The following is an 18,212-nucleotide window of genomic DNA, read 5'->3' as shown; positions in this document are numbered from 1 at the left end:
TCTATTAATCACAGTGGGACAGATTTTTGAAAAAATGTCTCCTTTTTACATTTAAAATGTGTAGGGATAATTTAAGTCACTTGAAAGTCTAAGTTTCAGACTGCTCCCACAAATCAGATACTTGGATATCTAAATGACAGCTGTGGCCACAACCACCTATGCAACAAAAAGGGAGACAGTTAAGGGGAAGCAGAAAATCAGCACCAACATATTTATATCAGTGTTTTTAGTGGGGTTTTTTTAAAATTCACATATATTTCAGTCTGTATCTCCAAATAAACGCAGATAAAAACTTATTTCAAAATAATATGAAATGAGAAAAACATTGCAGTACTTTGTTAATAACCATACTTACTTCCCAAATCCTCGCAATGCTAACGGGATGGGCATTTTCTGCTATTGTCAACATAATTTTTCATTGCTATCTTTCAGAATAGCAGATTCAATCCAACACGAACGCAATTCTTTTACTGCCATGGTGCTCATCACACTGCCATACCTCAAGCGTATCTTCATGGTTGACAATTATTTTCGTGTTCTCTAAGCTTTTAACATGTGCAGTCATCTGTGAATTTCCAGTGCTGTGCTCAGCTTCTGGTTCAATGGGCTTCTGCACGCAATTTTCCATCATATAGTTATCTCTGTCTTCTGTTTTGCTCTTTGCTGAAGCAATTTCTGAAGTCTAGAGTAATTTAAAAAAAAAAAAAAAGATTAGTGGAGAACCACCCTGCAAAGGTTTATAATTATTAATGTTTTATAACTAAAGCTAATATTTTATATTTTGGGGAAGCCATACAATGACATAAAACAGACTCAACTTCAAAAAGAATTTTGACTGTGAAGCAAATATGAGAGAAAAAACCTTTCGGATTATTAAGACAGCTGATTAGAAAAAAAACCTTTTTTTTTTCCCCTACAGGCCTATTTTATCCAATACATACCAATATATTCTAATTAGAATGGCAGACAAGTGAACACATTAATCAAAAACAACAAAACACACACAGGTGGACTGACAATGAGAGAAGTGAGCAGCTGTCAACACTGTTCTCCCACCTTACCATCACACAGAATCAACATGTTTCAGCCAGTGAGGGATCCCCTAGATGCTTCATCATTGCTGCCTTTTTCAGCTTTTTCTATAAACCTTCTGGTCAGACAGGGGAAAAGCAGAGCCCTTTGTGATCATTCTGATTTCCAATTTGAGAGTCAGCAAATAAGGGATGCTTAAAGGCGATGGAGATGCATCTTTCGGAAGATCAAACAAGCTACTTTTATGATATCAAAAGCGAGTATGATATACTGGCCTCAAGAGCGAGTCACTTGGGTTGCTTCCTAAGCAGAGTCATTCAGAGGGCAGCAACTATTACTAACACAAAGCAGCCATTTATTACTGGCTCTTTTAAAGTACTGAATACATAGGTTATGATCTTTAATTTGACTTTTTTTCCCCTCACTGAAATATTTTTTTAAAAGAAGACTGAATTAGAAGGAATAAATCAATATATTGTTATGCAATACTATATTCCAGATCTTTGGGACCGCTGTCAAAACTGGAAGAGGAATTGATTCTAACCTTTACACCCACATCTTTTACTGAAACTTGCTGGCCTTCTTTCTTTGACTCTTTGCCAGCATCTTCAGTGGTTTCTTCATCTTTTAGTCTGTGTACTATCGTTTGGACTGTTTTGACCATATTCTTTAGTTCATCAGGATATGGCGTTGGATATCTCTTCAAATTACCCTCCTGTGAAACAAAGAAAATAAGAGCAACAAAATAACTTAAAACATGAATATTTAATCAAATATGAATTTGACAAGAAGGAATTAACAGAACAAACCCTGCATACCTATTTTGCCATTTGAATTATACCTGGATAAGCCCAGGAATGCTGAGGCTAAATTAATGGGTCCCAGAAAACAGTTTGTTGTCCAATGCACGGAAGCCTGCCTCATCCTGTCCCATTAAAGTGGTTGCAGTTTCTCCTTGCCATATATTTAGAGAAAACTCAAAATACAGTCCTTAATCGCGATGAGATGCCAATGATTCTTCCTAACTACTGTCCTGAATTTTTGCAAAGCATCATAGTTCAGTAGTATCCCAGAAAAACAGTATTGCCTTAAACCTTAAAGCTCACAGTTTAATAACATGTGCTCCATTTTAACAACATATCCTATTTGGCCAGGCAAAGGAGACACCCACTAATCAAAAAGATTTCTCCCTTGGGTAATTTAAAAAATATGAGGGATGAAAAGAAAATAGATTTTACACTTTTTAATTCTTCAGCTACTGGAGACTAATCAGTGCAGAGAGAGGTTGATAGCCATTAGCAAGAGTAAAGGGGAAGAATTAGGAATTCAAAATGGAGTTGGCAATACTGACCCTGGGTGGTGCCTCCCTTTCATCTTTATCTTCATCACATTCAAATGCCACCTGAGCACGCTGTTTTCTCTGCTCCTCCCACAAAGAGGGATTGAAACTTTCATTATCAGATATGAACAGAACTAAATAAAAAACAAACACAATTCTAATAAATACAGGACACATTAAATGATATTAGAAACCATTTCTTTTTCCTTCCTTTTATTAGGTGGGGTTTGTATTTATACCTGTGCTTGAGAAGGTACAGGACCAGAAGTACCAGAAACTGAACATCTTCTATCCTCAGACCAATGCTATGCTGCAGCTCATTGTATTGAGAACCTGCCTGTTTTCTATTAATAGTGACTTCAGCTGCAATCTACAAAAAAAAATCCTCTGCAAAGCTGTATTTCAGTTTTCAAGTATTCTCACCAAAGGAACTCTCCTGAGCTGAGCTTGCCAACTGTAACAAATTATGCAGGCTGCTTTTCTGATATGCCTAATAAAGGCTGATATGACAACACTCAACTTCATTTCACTAAGATTTATAATATTTCCAGTAAAGAAAGACTTACATACAAATATGCCAGACTTCCAAATATCCACACTACTTCTATTACTACTACTACTACTAAGCCTTAAAAATAACAAAAAAGCCCACTAAAAACATTAAGATAAGCACATGGTTAAGCAGGAGTTATGAAAATTACAACAGTTTTACAAACTATTTCTTATTTTAAGCAAAAGGAAATATCCTAGATTACCTTGTTGTCACCACTTACTGCAGCATGTATGTTCATGACAGACATTACATAAATTGGTTCTGTATTAATCTGTCAAACTTTACAACAAAAATTTCCTGCATTCCTATATATCACATTAGCAATGAAGAGGTTGCTCACATAAACAGCTGCTTTTCAACATTCCTATACTTGCAATAGAACAGTGTTTCTCAAACTAGGGTCTGTAGACCTCTGGGGGCCCCAGAAGGTACTGGGAGGGTGGGAGAGGAGCAGGGATCCTGGGCCTGTGCTGCTCCTGGAAGTGCTCCAGGGTGCAGCACGTGGAGACACCCTGTTTCCACACCTCTCACTCCCTCCTGCACCCCACACACCTGCCCCAGTCCTGAGCCTGCGCCTCTCATCCCCTTCCACACCCAAACTCCCAGCCCAGAGCCTGCACCCCTCACTCCCTCCGACACCCAAACTCCCTCCCAGAGCCCGTATCCACTCCTGTACCCCAACCCCCTGTCCTAGCCTGGTGAGAGTGAGGGTGCGGGAGAGCGAGCGACTGAGGGAGGCGGGATGGAGTGAGTGGGGGCGTGGCGTCAGGGAAGGGGGAAAATCATGGCCTTCAGGAAGGGGGCAAGGCAAGGGCTGAGTGGGGGGCCTTTGGGGGTATCTGAAAAATTTTAAATCAAATTGGGGGTCCTCAGGTTGCTGAAGTTTGAGAACTGCTTCAATAGAAAAATAAATTTCTAGATTATATGAACCCCAAATGTAGCCTGCTATAGTCAAGATGATTAAAATTATATGTATTGAATAAATAAAGCAAATGTTGACATTTCAGCAAAAGACATCTTCGAAGACAAATTTCAGTTGACTAATCTATATTTGGAGTGCATTACTATGCAGGTTTTTCCTTCCTAAAAACAAATAAAGGATTCAATCTTCTAAATTCCACCTATAGTTCTTTTTGAAACCTGGTTTTGGGATGGTGACCCCAGACATCAAAGGGAGGTCCTCCCATCAATCTATTGGGCCTTAACCAAAAAAATGTATTATATAAGCCATTCCCACCAAAAGATAGCAACTCATGAATTTAGAGTCAGGTGAGCCCAAATGGAGACACTGGACTTTCATCCACTCTCTCCAACTTCACTGGCATGAGAAACAATTATTTGAAAATGTATATCCTAATCCGGGTATTAGCAATAATAAAGTTACTAAAATTTATAGTTCTAAATATGATTCCCATACCCATAGGAAGCAGATGTGTTAAGCAAGAAATTGCCATTTTTACAGTCACTTTTCTGACCACTACACTAATATATTGGTCATTTGTGCTGTGAAACAGGGAATGTTGCCAACAAAGCGTTAATTGCCACCAATGTTCTCTCCAGCATTTTAATATGCAAATCAGTGTTACGAACTCTTGCAATTTCATTACAAGCCTTGCCATGATGTGATATTTTTCTTATGGTTCCAGCTGCTCAAATGAACGGTGCATAGTTCTTTCATGGGAAAGAAACAAAAAAGTTTCTAGCCTTCATAATTATAGAGGAAAAGGTTGAAAACATGACCCAAGCATAAACTAAAGAGCTTAAAAATTGGAAGGCAAGACAAGAGAAATACTCTCCCTTTTAAAATCTTATGATTTTTAATCTCATCTCATGCTCTTTTGGGGCCATACTCAGTTCCAACTCTGCTGATGATGGAATTTCAGATGGGGTGGGGGGGAACCTTTCTCCTTCATGACGGCTTTGAAGTGGAGGAAGAGCGCTTGCTCCTCTTTTCTGCTTCCTTATATGGGGTTGGAACGACTCCTCCCCCCTTTTGGTGATAATACTCTCACAATTTGGGATCAGAATATATGTTAAAAGAACATTATTAAGGTTGTGAAGTCACAAGGTTACAGAAGTTACTCAATTCTGACATTTCCTAACTTCTGAGTACTTGACTTCACAACCTTAATAATGTTACTTTAACTTTTAACGTGTGGGTAATTTCCTAGGTTCTTTGAAAAAGCAAACTTAAAAAAAAAAAATCAGAAATTCTATTATGTGGCATCACGTTGATAACTACATGGTTAATCAGCAGAGTTGGAACTTTTACATTCACTGCACAGAACTCTGCTCCTTGAGCTGAAGAAGTAACTGATAACAGCAGTGGGTTGTCATCCTCCTTGTGGACTAACACTAATGGGGGAATGAGACACTTTGCCAGTAGGTTTCAGAGATATTTGCTGACAGCAGATGAATGGTGAGAAAAATGGAATCTAGGATTCCATTCCAAGCTCTGAAGTGGCCAGGTATCCTTCTGCTTGTCCTCCAACAAGCCTACTTCCTTCTGCCCTGACCCCTCCAACTGTCCCTGTGCCACTTCTTCCCCACCCTGGCTCCTCATCCCAGAGGCATTCTTGTCATCTAGCCAGTCGCCTCCACTCCTCATGTCTCTTCCCAGTTACGGTCTCCTTGCCCAACCAACCCTGTTCTCCACACTCCCCGAGTCCAACTCTCTTACCCCATTCCTTTTCTCTCACTCCCTGAGCTCCTAGACTCCTTGCCCAGCCAGTTCCAGCTTCTGGCTTCTCACTCAATCTCTCTCCCCCCTACCCCCACCTCATAATCCTAGCCTCCCTGTCAAGGTTCCTATTGCAAACTCAGTCTCCCCCTTCCCCAGCTCCTTTTCCCAATCTCTTTGCCAAGGCAGTCCTAGTTCTCTCTTCACATCCAAGTCCTCATCAGATCTATCCATCTTCTCCACTCTTATTGATTCTCTGTTCTAAATGTCCTTGCCCAGCCACTCCCAGTCTCCCAGGTTCTCATCCACTCTCAGTCCCACCCACACTCCCAGTTTCCCTCGCCAGGAAACTGGTCCCAAACTCCTTACCCAACTGGTGCCAGTCCTCCCACTCACTCGCCCCTGTCTTCCCTTCCTCTCCCTAGGTTCCTTGTCTCAATCTACTTCTCCTACCCTCACCCCCAGTCCAGCTCACCCTTTTTGCATCAATCAGGCAACTTCCTCCTTTACGTTACCTGGCCACCACCAGAAGAAACAGTCTCCCTGCTCCCAGATCTGGTGCCCAGCCCCACCCTGGATCAGAGCAGATGCAATGAAAGTCCTGCTGAGCTCCTATATCTCTGGGCTGGTGCATGCTCAGTTATTCTATGGCAATGGCATATGAAGAGTTTGGTCAGATGTAGAAGCTGGGAGGGGCTGGTGCATGCCCGGGTGGACAGAATCTTTGGAAATTTTATCTGTAAAGTTCTAACATGTCTACCTACCATGTGCACCTTAGATTTTGCAAAGGCTTACAACTTGGACAAATTTGGGTGTTTTTTCATGGGGACAGCAACAGCACATCCCTGAAACAAAGGCCATCCCCAAACCCCCGCCAACTTTCAAGTTCCTGTGCCAAAGCATGGACATGTTGGAGCTTTTCAATGAAATGGCTTTAAGAACATTTTTTTTAGTATGACAAAACAAAATATCTTTCCCCAACCTCATTCTTGGAAATGGCCAAACCATTCTGGATCAAAACTTTTTTTTAAAGTCAGTCTGAGGCAGACACCAGGCAGAGCAATTTCTAGGCCAAAAGGTTAATCTTTGGCAAAATTATAAGCAACTGAAAACAATATCTCTTATAATGGGATGAGTCAGGCAAACATAATAAAAGAACGCACTGCCAGTCCTGACCTCTATTTCTCTCTTTGTCTCACACACACACACACACACACTCACTCTCTCTGGCCTGTCCCCCCGTCCCCGATTTAATAATCCCTGGACTCGCTCAGTTCTACCTCTGAGAAGTTATTGTTCACATTCTTCAGACAAATTTTCATCAGATTGTTCTTGTTTTTAGATCTAAAAAGTTTTATATATTGAAAGTCATGTTCTCTGAACTCTTTCCATTTTTACTTTCACTGGTCAGCATTTTTGACAAAAAGAATCACTCAGAAATTCCTACCATCCTCACTCCTTGGTTGCTGGGGGAACATGTAATTAGTAAGCACTGTTTTCTGTGTTTCAGGGTGGACTTCTTTTTGAAGGGGGATGAGCGGTTTAGACTGAGAAAAGAAAAAATACTATGAGAATATACATGTGCAATATGCAAATAGGATCTAAACATTGAAATCCCTGCTGCTTATCTACCCAATGCAGATTAGATTTTGAAGACTGATCTGTCTGGCATTATTTCCCATGTATTCTTCTCTGAAGGATTTTTACAAGTTATATAAAACAAAGTTATATCAAATAAATACATATTTAATAATAATAGTGTGGGAATTTGATAAACACACACTCTATAATAGTCTATTAGAGATGCATAAAATGGATGGATATGTATATACAACAAAGTATTCACTTTCATTCTAGGACTTTTCATTCTATTCATTACATAGTCCCAAAATATTCTACATCTGCAGTGTACATTTTCAATCTGAAACTGCAGGGAAGTGCATAGAACAGAACAATTTTCTAAACTAAAATTTGATCAGGACAATAGGTTCAGTGCCCTGCCTTACAAAAAATGTAAAGGATCCTGAAATTACCAGTGTGGTTGCTACCTCTGTTTTATATAGCAACTGAAAAAATGTATTTCTAGAAGCACAGTACCCCTTAACACCAATCTGGGCACTGGTTCAGTACTGACTCAAAGAGAAGAGAGAGTGTTATCTACTAAATTACCTGCACTTTCAACACTGTTGGATTGCCAGAAGTATGAATGTCTCCCATTCATGTGCCACTCACTGCTGTTTAGTTTATAAGAACTGAGAAAATTACAACCCAAGGTTGTCTTGGTGCATTTGCAGATTATCATTTTTTACCAACTAATTACTCCATAAAATTAACTATTTCTATTAAGAGTAACTTGGACAAATATCAATTATACAAACTTATTAAAAATACTTTTCACCTGATTGTCTGATAGCCACATCGCAGTCAGCTGTTGCAGCTTTGCAAAGCTATAGGGCAAATTCTTCAGTCTGTGAAAGAAACATCACAATATACAAGACAAAAATTTAGTCTAAGTATGGCTGTCAAGACTAATGGTCTGTTCAGAAACAATGCTATATATATTGCCTCTAAAAAGCTTGCGAAACATTTCAAGAAAATATTGTTAGCTAAATAGAAGGGTAATAATTTGAGGGGCAAACCATTTAATTTCCAGTAAATGCTACGGCTGTGTTGAGAAAGATAATTCCATTTTGTGGAGGAGTTCAAATATTTTGAAATCTGGTATTGTTCTAATTAGCTACAACCACTCACCCCACCCCAAAATGTCTAAACTGTCGCTAACGCAAAGGTAGGCAGGTAGGCAAGCTGGCAAGAAACTAGCTGTTTTCCACTGGAATCCTCCTTCACTTCCAGAGGAACTTTGCCAAAATCGAATGATCTCTGTGAAATGTTTCAATTTCAGTGGAATGGCAAATTCCAGCAAAGAAATGTTTTATCACAGTTTCACTGACCAGTCTAGTAAATGCAGAGATGCATTCAAAGTACTATACAGTATACTGTGATAGTACTCTGTATCCTGCCTTGTACTGTTCATACATATATGGCATGCAAATCTTTCCTGAAATACTGATTCAGATAGTCTTACAAATTTAACTCCAAAAGAATAAATGCTGATGACTATGAATGAGATGAACCTGTGCCACACAAGGGAAAAGAGATTCATTAAAACCACTTGGGCTTAACAACTACAACATATCTGCTGGATTCACATGCAACTGGAAGAGTACAATAGCAATAAAAATGTGAAATAGTGCAGTTCTGCTTCTTGAATCACTCCCAATGCAGTGACTGGAAAGGAATAAAGAAGATTTTACAAAATGTAGAGGCGTCCAAAAATATGCAGTATGACGATTAGTGTGACAAATAATAAAATATAAATTAAAGGTGTTATTTTAAGTTTTAAGATGAGAAAGAACTCCAATAGAAAGATCAAAACATTTTTGGAAGGGTGGAATGAAAAGGATTATATTTTGTACAAAGTGTCTTGGAGAGACAACGCATTCAGATTCCAATCTCTGCCATGCTTCTGCATTTTATGCCATATTTAACTAAATGAATGCAATTCACAAACCTATTGTCACTTAGATTGATGACTTTTAATTTCTGCATATCACCCATTTCTTCAGGGAGAAATTCAAGCTTGTTGGAATGCAGAAATAGCACTGTTACATTTTTCCAGTTTCCAATCTGAAAAAAAAATGATTATTCAGCTTTACAACTCTACCTACACTGATTCACAATATTAGAATGAACACATCTAATATTACATTTTATTTTGTATGTACAATTTTATTTGTTTTTCTTAAATATGAAAGTGAATATACCATTATAATACAGTATTAACTATAAGCAATTATTCTTTCCTTTATTTTCCATCATGTTGTTTATGAACTAACAATTCAAACATTACTTTTGCAAAACCAAGGTTGTCTCAAAATAGTTGAATACTTGGATTGCAATTGCTTTAACTCCACTATATGTACATCAATGAATTTTTAAAGCATTTTCAGAAAATCCACCCAAAATCTGTCACTGTGGTATCTGAAGTGAATGGAACTAAGGTAACTATAAAATATAGTCTAATATCCAGGTAATATGTGGAATAATATTAGCTCTGAGCAAAAACATACCTCTGGTGGCAGCTGTGTTAAAAAATTATGATCTGAAGCAAAGGTCCTTATGTTAGTGAGTTGCCCAATAGATGAAGGCAAAGCTTCAATCTCATTAAAACTACAATCCAGTTCTTCTACTGATATTAGCCTGAACAAAATTAAAGAAATTCAAAATATCAACCTGATATATACATAAAAACTTACTTGCTTTAACAATACATAATTCTTAATACAATTAATTTTCATTATAATTAGACTAAGTTTATTTACAATTAAATTTATGGATGAAACTCAAACGCTTCAGAAACCTAAATAACCATTCAAAAATTCAGATACTTTTTGAACCTGATCTACACTGATGCTCTCTCCTCATGTATTCAGGCTAAAGTAGACTTTTTTCTCTTAACTACCTGTGGCCTGTTTTTCTATCTCTGCTACCCCATAGTCCTTAAATCCAAATGGATGATGACCTAGATACCTCTTTCCTAGGGCCCAGCATCTCCACTTAAATTTTTTACGCACTGCATCATACAGTGCTGTTTGAAGCACACCCGATAATGGAAACATTCAAAGTGGACATGCCAGAATCAGAAGAATGTTAAGCTGGGGCGGCAATGAAGGGATAAAGACTTCTTTAGTCCTAAAAAGTAGGAATATGGCATGTAGAGAGCAGTCGGAGTCAATGTGATGATGACCTCATTAAGCAAACATTTTTAAAAGGTGAAGAAACAGGGCTGAGGTGCAAACATAACCTATGGTTTTACACCAGCTGGTTCACTTATGTCTCACAGTAAATAAACTGCAATTTGTACCTAGCACCTTAGCCTTGAATTTTGATGTCCAAACAAAATTTAACAAATTTAGTACAGCTAGGCAAAAATAATAACAGAATGAATGAATGCCCGTAAGTTTTTACTATATCAACTCATTTTTTAAAAAATTCTAAATTCTCTACAGTATTTACTTTATGAACCAATGATTTTTACTATTACGTAACTTGGTTCACTCTGATAAAAATGGTGAATACCTAATGACAATAAAAGATTAGTGGGTTGGCCCAAATCTGATTTGTTGACTGTTTAATCGGGGAAGATATTCATGTCTCATTTTTAAAATGGAATGTATAAAATACCTATTTCAGTTTATTTGAAATGTTTACAGGATGTAACTCACTCAGCCAAAAATATGAAGCTGGGGGACCTTTTGTATACACTATGTTCCTCCACATTTTAATTTGACTGCATGTTTTACTGAACACATAAGAAAGGCTACGTTTTAGTCACGGATATTTTAGTAAAAAGTTCATGGACCAGTCACGAGCAGTAAACAAATAGTCACGAGCAGTAAACAAAAATTCATGGCCTGTGATCTGTCCATGATTATATACCCCTAACAAAAACTTGGGAAGGGGGGCGCAGGTGCTTGGAGGGGAGAAGAAGGGTGGTCCGGGAGTACCGCAGGTGCTGGGGGAGGTGGCCTGGGACCCCTGCTGGTGCTGGGCGGGGGAAGGGTTGGCGGGGCTGGTAGCGGGCTTTGCACTCTGCTCCCACCACACGCGCCAGCTGTGCAGTTCCCATTGGCCAGAGACTGCAGCCAATGGGAACTGTGGGGGCGGGGCCTGTGGCCACAGTCAGCACAAAGCCTGCTGGCCCCTCTGCTGCCTGGGAGCTTCAGGGCCATGCCAGTGGGAGCCAGGGAGCCCCCCCACCTCAAGTAAGCACCCCCCGCATCCTCCAACCCCTAACCACCTCCAACACACCCAAACTGCTGCTACTGGCCATGGGGCTGCCCAGCTTGGTCAGCTCCTGATTCAGCACCGGCCACTCCCGAAGTCACGGAAACCGTGACCTCCATGACAGACTCGCAGCCTTACGCATAAGTATTATTTTATTCTCCCATACTTCCAGTTCATTTCTCATATATACTGATGCCTGCATTTCTGAATGCAGGATTCTGCTCCTTGAAAATACAAACAGTTATATACAGCCAACTAGCAGCTGGATGTGAAGGCTACTGTTGAACATCATTATCTCATGAAGAGAGATTAGTGCAACCAGTCATACCAAGCAAGTACAGAAAGTAGATTATTGTTAATGAAGAACTTGCAAAAAAACAAGGCAAAGTTTTATACAGGTGAAAGACTTACCCTCCTATGGAGTCTGGCAAATACATCAACTGGTTTTCATCAATTTTAAGTGTTGTTACTTTCTTTAGTGAACCTGTTGTAAAATGAAATCGAATCAAAAAAGAGTGTTCAAATAAGAAAAGAGTGTAATATCTTCAAATAAAGGAAGTTGCAGTTAAGAATAAATGTTACTGGCAAGTCATGTTGTTTTCCATATTACCTGAAAACTTCGGAAACATATATGCTATGTATCTCTTGAGGAAATAAACACATTAGTTTATAGAGTTTCATTTTCAGCTTATCATATGTCAGCCACACAGAAAAGATAAACCCCTCATCTCTAGTTAAAGTTAATACTTCACCATTCATTTACAAAATTTTTTTCAAACTTTGTGATAAATCTGCAATCCCAGAATGTTACTCAATATTGCTGCATTATTATTTTATCCAATGTCTTGCATATTTATTAATAGAACAGTTTAAGATTACTGTTTTGATTTTGGGTCCATAGGCTATTCCAAATTGTATTCCATGAAGTTTTGTCCAATAGCTACCTTAATTTTTTTAAAAGCGCATAAATTAGAGGATAATACAAACCAATGGACTCTGGAAGTTGCTGAAGTGAATTACTGGATAACAGCAGGTCTTGTAGGCTTTCACAGCCTGAAACACCTTCTTCAACCATTTCAATGTTGTTTTTAGAAACATCCAAGTAGGTCAGCTGTTTCAAGCTGCCAATTAACTAAACGTGAGGGGGAAAAATGGGTTAATTCTGCAACTTCAGTCAATGAACAAAGCCATTATCTCTTACAGTCTACTGATTCTAAAGCCGCGTTTCTCAAACTGGGATCAAAACCCAAAAGGAGGTCACAAGACTATTATAGCAGGGGTCACGAGAGAGGTGGGTGCTGGCCGGGTGCTCAGCTCTGAAGGCAGCACTGCCACCACCAGCAGTGCAGAAGTAAGGGCGGCATGGTATGGAGGGGGGTTGTCACAGCCTGAACTATTTTTCAAAGGAGGTCCCAGCAAAAAAGTTTGAGAATACCTACTAAAGTATCATGCTGCAAGAGAAAATAAAATTAAGTGTTATTAGCATCATGGTGTAATTTGATATTAAATAGCCAAACTAGATCATGCTACTACATTTATTTTTATAATATATAAATATCAGAATGTGGAGTATAGTTGTATGCATGCCTGCACAGTTTAAATGTAAACAATGCACTTATTGGGGTTTCTTTTCAAAATTTATTCATTTTACAATTCAATCTCTGGACCAGGAACACGCCTTAATTTAGCATAAGCAGAGACTGTACCTAATGTAACATGGAAGTGTCATAATTTATCATAGGTGAAGCAGCATTATTGCTCTTCAGGCGCTCAACTTTCTCCCTGATGCGTACAGTTTTTGTAGAGTTGAACCCTACCTTCCCCTAAAAAGCAACTCCAATGGCAATCATTAACTGGACTAAGTTGAGGGATTAAACAAGCAAAAACCTAAGCTCTTCATATTTTTACTTTAACTTTCTTATTTTTCTACATGGCTCAAGCATACACAAATGTTTATGAACACTAAACCAGCTAAAACACCATGTGTCACTTATGGACAGTTTTACCAAACTTAGGCTGTACAGTATAGCAGAAAGGCTTTAAAAAAATCTTATCCAAGGAATAATTAATTGAAATGGGAAAAAAAGACTAAAGATGGCTATAGATCAGTTCCTAGAAAAGTGCTGTAGACACAAGTAGACTGACTGCAAGCCTCAAATGTCAGAAGAGCACTACGACTTTGTAAGTCTGAAAGCAAAATACATATTGACCATACTTTGAAGTACAAGTTATAAAAAACAATCAGCAGTGAAGTTACAAAATAATCAATTTGCTGTAATTGTAAGAACATAAGAACAGCCATACTGTGTCAGACCAAAATTCCATCTAGTCTAGTATCCTGTCTTCCAACAGTGGCCAATGCCAGGTGCTCCAGAGGGAATGAACAGAACAGGTAATCATCAAGTGATCCATCCCCTGTCTCCAGTTCCCAGCTTCTGGCAAACAGAGGCTAGGGACACCACCCTGCCACTCCAGGTTAATAGCCATTGATGCACCTATCCTCCCTGAACTTATCTAGTTCTTTTTTGAACCCTGTTATAGTCTTGACCTTCACAACATCCTCTGACAAGGAGTTCCACAGGTTGACTGTGTGTAGTGTGAAGAAATACTTCCTTTTGTTTGTTTTAAACCTGCTGCCTATCAATTTTATTTGGTGACCCCTAGTATATACTATTTATTTTAAGGCTCATTAGAACAGGAATAAAATGTCAGTGTGGACCATACATAACTAACTGAGATCCAGAATATAGAGCCTGACCCTAAACCTATTACAAATCAATGGGAACATTTGCACTGGCTTCAATTGGCTTTGGGTCAGATCCACAGTAAAATTCTTAAGTACACCGAATGGAGATACTCAAAAGCGATGAATAATAATTGGCCATATTCTATATCTACAGTAATCATTAGAATTTACCAAAATATATCTTCTGAATTGCAGTTTGCTCTTTAAAGTAAAATTTCTTCCCGGGGGGGAAAAAAAAAAGTAGATATCCCTACATTAAAACTAGGATTTGGATCTAAATCTTTACAGAATTGAGGCATAGGTAAGAATCTAAAACGACAGAACAATTACTTTCACTGAAAGGAACTGTTTATACCTATCCCACAAGAGATGAGCAACAGCTTTCAAAAGGGTTACTTAAGCAAAAGCACTTAATCTCCTAGCTTTGTGGTTCTGTTAAATATTCTTAATTTAAGAAGTTAATTGACAAGACAAGTACTACTACACAGTTAAAATACAATGCATTTAAAACATCAAAAAGACATACCCCGGGGAGAAGAGTTAGTCTATTACCATCCATCCAAAATTCCTTTAACCCACTCAGTTGTTCAAGTACTTCAGGCTGTTAAAAAAATTTTTTTTAAATCAGATACAAAAGAACAGTTTAAATGCAGCAGTGAAACAGTCAATTCAGCCATTTGAATAGTCTTATTTAATAAGATTTTTTTAATCCAAGTTTTAAATTTATACTTGATTTGTGTGGAGCCACAGAACACAACACAGATAACGAATTTACAAAATGTAAGTCTCTGACAAGTGTAAACATTTGGCTAAAATTTTTAAAACAATTTTTACAAAAAACTTAGCTTGTTTTCCTTTTGCAACACACATTAAATAAATCTTACATGTACCTATCGCCTTTCATACTGAGAGATCTAAAAACATTCTATTAATTTTACACCTCAGCATGGCTATTTATTCAGCCAGTTAAGGTCTATTAGATGCTAGACCAGGCAAACTTAAAAGCTGTAGCTTAAAACCTGTAACACTGTAGTAGCAAATCAAAAGGTGTATATGGCATAAATGAACCATTATATCAGCGAAGAAAATATTTTAACAATGAGATCCTATTATAACTTTCCTCCTTAATTTGTGATAGGTCTCAAAGGAGGACATATAGAAGACAAAGGAATGTAGAATTTGTTTTCCCATTTAAATACAAATGTTTTCTCAAACCCAAGGAAAGAGGCAATACCACTTGACAAAACACACATATGTATGCTTCACTGGAAATATTTATACTGTGTTCCTGAAAAAACAGAGAGAGTATATGATGGAGGTATTGGCTGTAGCCCAATAGTTAAGACTGAGTTGCGTTTTGCACTTAAAACGGGGATTCAATCACTTTATTATGTATGAAGACTACAGCAACCTCTTCCCAAAATTACGCTTCTTACTACAAGTACAGAACTAATTTTCTGAGAATTCCCAAGCAAGTCTTAATTAGTTCATGAGTGAAGATTTAAAGTGGATTCCTTAAGAAATTTAACATTCATTGCCAAAAGATCTTCATAGAATAATGCAAACTCTTTAAACTTTTTAAGTAGGAAGGAAAACAGGCATACAGGGATGAAGTGACTCATCCAAAGTTACAAAGCAGCCCAGTGCCAGAGCTAGGAACAGAAACCAAGTAATCTGATCCTCAGTATACTTTCTTAGTACACAGGCTAGTAGTGCATAGGGAAGTGCCTGGTACAACAGCACTCCTCAAACTGTCCCCCACACAGCACTTACTAGTGGTCCACAGAGTGTTGGCCGATCACACGGTGTTGGCTCTTCATCATGTTTCCAATTGCTAAATTCCATTATAAGACAGCTAAAAGTACATTGAATACTTTCCTAATATTACTTTTCTGTATCAGCAGTTGCTGTAGTTGCTACAGAAACATTATGGTATTGTAAATGGGAGAGGAAGTGCTTGTCTGCAGCATTGTGAATGGGAAAGGAGGCAATCTTCCCTATGACAAGGTCTGAGAACCCCAAGCCAACTCTATTGTGGGCATTACCCAAAACAGCAAGTAAATAATAATTTCTCTTGAGCCCAAATAATTTACACTCACTATCTATCAATAGAAGGTTCCTCTTTACAGTTTATATTTGCCTGCCATACTGAAGCAAATGAAGACTTGGACCATTTAAATATTTTGTCACCAAATCAAAGAATTCCTATGCCTGCATATTAAAATGCATCTACCACCAAATGTCACAGTCCTATCACAACATTAGGGTTTTTTAAAAGGAAAAGGGAAAATAAATATTTTGCCAGAATTTTTACAATAGATTCCATAAAGCAGAAAGAAGTGTATGCAACATTTGTTCAGTAACATAGCTTGTAGGCGGATTTTTACATTTTGATGTTGATTAAAAATAGATTTAAGGATAAAGGTTTAGGAAAAGATTCTAAGCTCTGCTACTTAACTAAAACTCACCACTTCTGTGAATTCATTACTTCCTAAGTCCAGTCTCTCTAGCTGAGTCAGTCTGTTCATGGTTCTGCACATGGAAGGAATTAATAAGGAATTAGATTTAAAAAAATACCAGTTACATCCAATCTTCCTGTATTCATACTAATACATCTTTTTAATCAGCATTAAAGAGTGATGCAGTTTTGTTGCTACATAGGTTAAGATTTTCATACATTGTTCAGTTGAATAACTATACATTAATGATCCCGTTGACTAAATCACACAAAAGAAGTCAGAGCTTTAAATAATCTAGTGTCAGCTCACTTAATTTTTGTAAATTAAATTATGACCAATCATTCCAAGTCATTCAGTAAAGCTACTCTCCACCCACTTACACTTCCTTCTATCTCTCCCAACTCACTGCAATCATTTCAGAGTTCTCTCGTTACATCATCTTTGGTTGGCCCAGGTCATCTGGACTCGGGCTCAGCACTAAAAATTTCTGTGTAGATGTTTGGGCTCGGGCTGGAGCCCAAGAGCTGAGACCCTCACCTCTGAGCTGGAATGTCGATACAGCAATTTTACAACCCTGCAGCCCAAGCTCTGCAAGCTCAAGTCAGCTGACCCAAGGTCAGATGAGAGTGTTTTATTGTTGTGTAGATGTACCATCTATAGCCAGAATGCTCGTTTTCTATCTACGTTCCCTCATCAATGTGAGCGTTGCATAATGGAGCAGTCATATTATACAAAACACAATCAAAATTTCAATTTAGTCAAAAATAAAGAATTTAACAGACAGTTTTAATTAAGCCTTAGACCCCAGTACTGCAAACACTTAGGCCCATGGATAACTTTATTGATGCTAGCAATATCATTTACTTCAGTGGGACGACACCCAGCTTTAGTTACGTGCTTATGTTTGCAGGAATTGGCCCTGCATAGTACTAAAGTAACCCTCCCTAAAAATCATTTGTTCCCCCCAACCCCCCTTTTTTTTAGGAAGTGGTCACTGTAAGTGTAACTGTTGTTGAAAACAATGCAATCAGAAGTACACTTAAAAAGCCAATGAAAACATTTCCAAACTGAGAAGCTTCTTAGTTTCTGCATATATAATTTGTCTTTAATTTCAGCTATCAAATAAACCATCTATGCAATGTTCAGTACTCTTGCTTTCCTTTCAAATAGAAGACCTATTTTTAATATGCATTACAATAGTTCCAATTCTTCAAACTCTAAATATTGGATCAGTTTAAAGCTACAAAATGTATTTGGCACAAACTAAGGTTAATTTAGTTGCTTGACATTACTCACTCACTTTGATTAACAGCTTTAACAAGTGCTTTTTGCTTCAGTGTTAAATATTTTACTCAAACCTAATTCAGTAGGAGTACTAGCTGTATGTTAATATGTTTGTCCAATGACATATATGATTAAAAATAAAAATCAACAAGTATCAATAAGTGTGAACAAACTAAAGGAAAAAATACAGAAAAATCAACAGGAAAACAAGCAAGAAAATTGTTTAGGCTCTATAGCAAAATATTTATTCAGGCTGGTGTACCTCATTAGCA

The 18,212-nt window shown here is 37.9% G+C and overlaps 1 protein-coding gene across 7 annotated transcripts in view; it reads right to left on the bottom strand.

Annotated features, from left to right (window-relative positions):
- ERBIN (erbb2 interacting protein) overlaps positions 1-18,212 on the bottom strand; it is a 235,152-nt gene that overhangs the window by 44,114 nt on the left and 172,826 nt on the right. For all 7 annotated transcript variants that reach the window (XM_084629519.1, XM_084629518.1, XM_084629521.1 and 4 more), the window contains 11 exons: positions 16,666-16,729; positions 14,724-14,798; positions 12,439-12,583; positions 11,863-11,935; positions 9,735-9,864; positions 9,176-9,291; positions 8,003-8,072; positions 7,052-7,151; positions 2,384-2,505; positions 1,577-1,747; positions 500-682 (listed from right to left, as the gene is read on the bottom strand). In XM_084629519.1, the coding sequence (XP_084485645.1) occupies positions 500-682; positions 1,577-1,747; positions 2,384-2,505; positions 7,052-7,151; positions 8,003-8,072; positions 9,176-9,291; positions 9,735-9,864; positions 11,863-11,935; positions 12,439-12,583; positions 14,724-14,798; positions 16,666-16,729 (1,249 nt within the window). The remainder of the gene's footprint in view (positions 1-499; positions 683-1,576; positions 1,748-2,383; positions 2,506-7,051; positions 7,152-8,002; positions 8,073-9,175; positions 9,292-9,734; positions 9,865-11,862; positions 11,936-12,438; positions 12,584-14,723; positions 14,799-16,665; positions 16,730-18,212) is intronic.

This window comes from Lepidochelys olivacea (genome assembly GCF_965140295.1).
Source record: "Lepidochelys olivacea isolate rLepOli2 genome assembly, chromosome: 5".
Taxonomy (NCBI): domain Eukaryota; kingdom Metazoa; phylum Chordata; order Testudines; family Cheloniidae; genus Lepidochelys; species Lepidochelys olivacea.
Note: the sequence above shows the minus strand (reverse complement) of the source record. Positions and strands in the feature narration are given on the sequence as shown.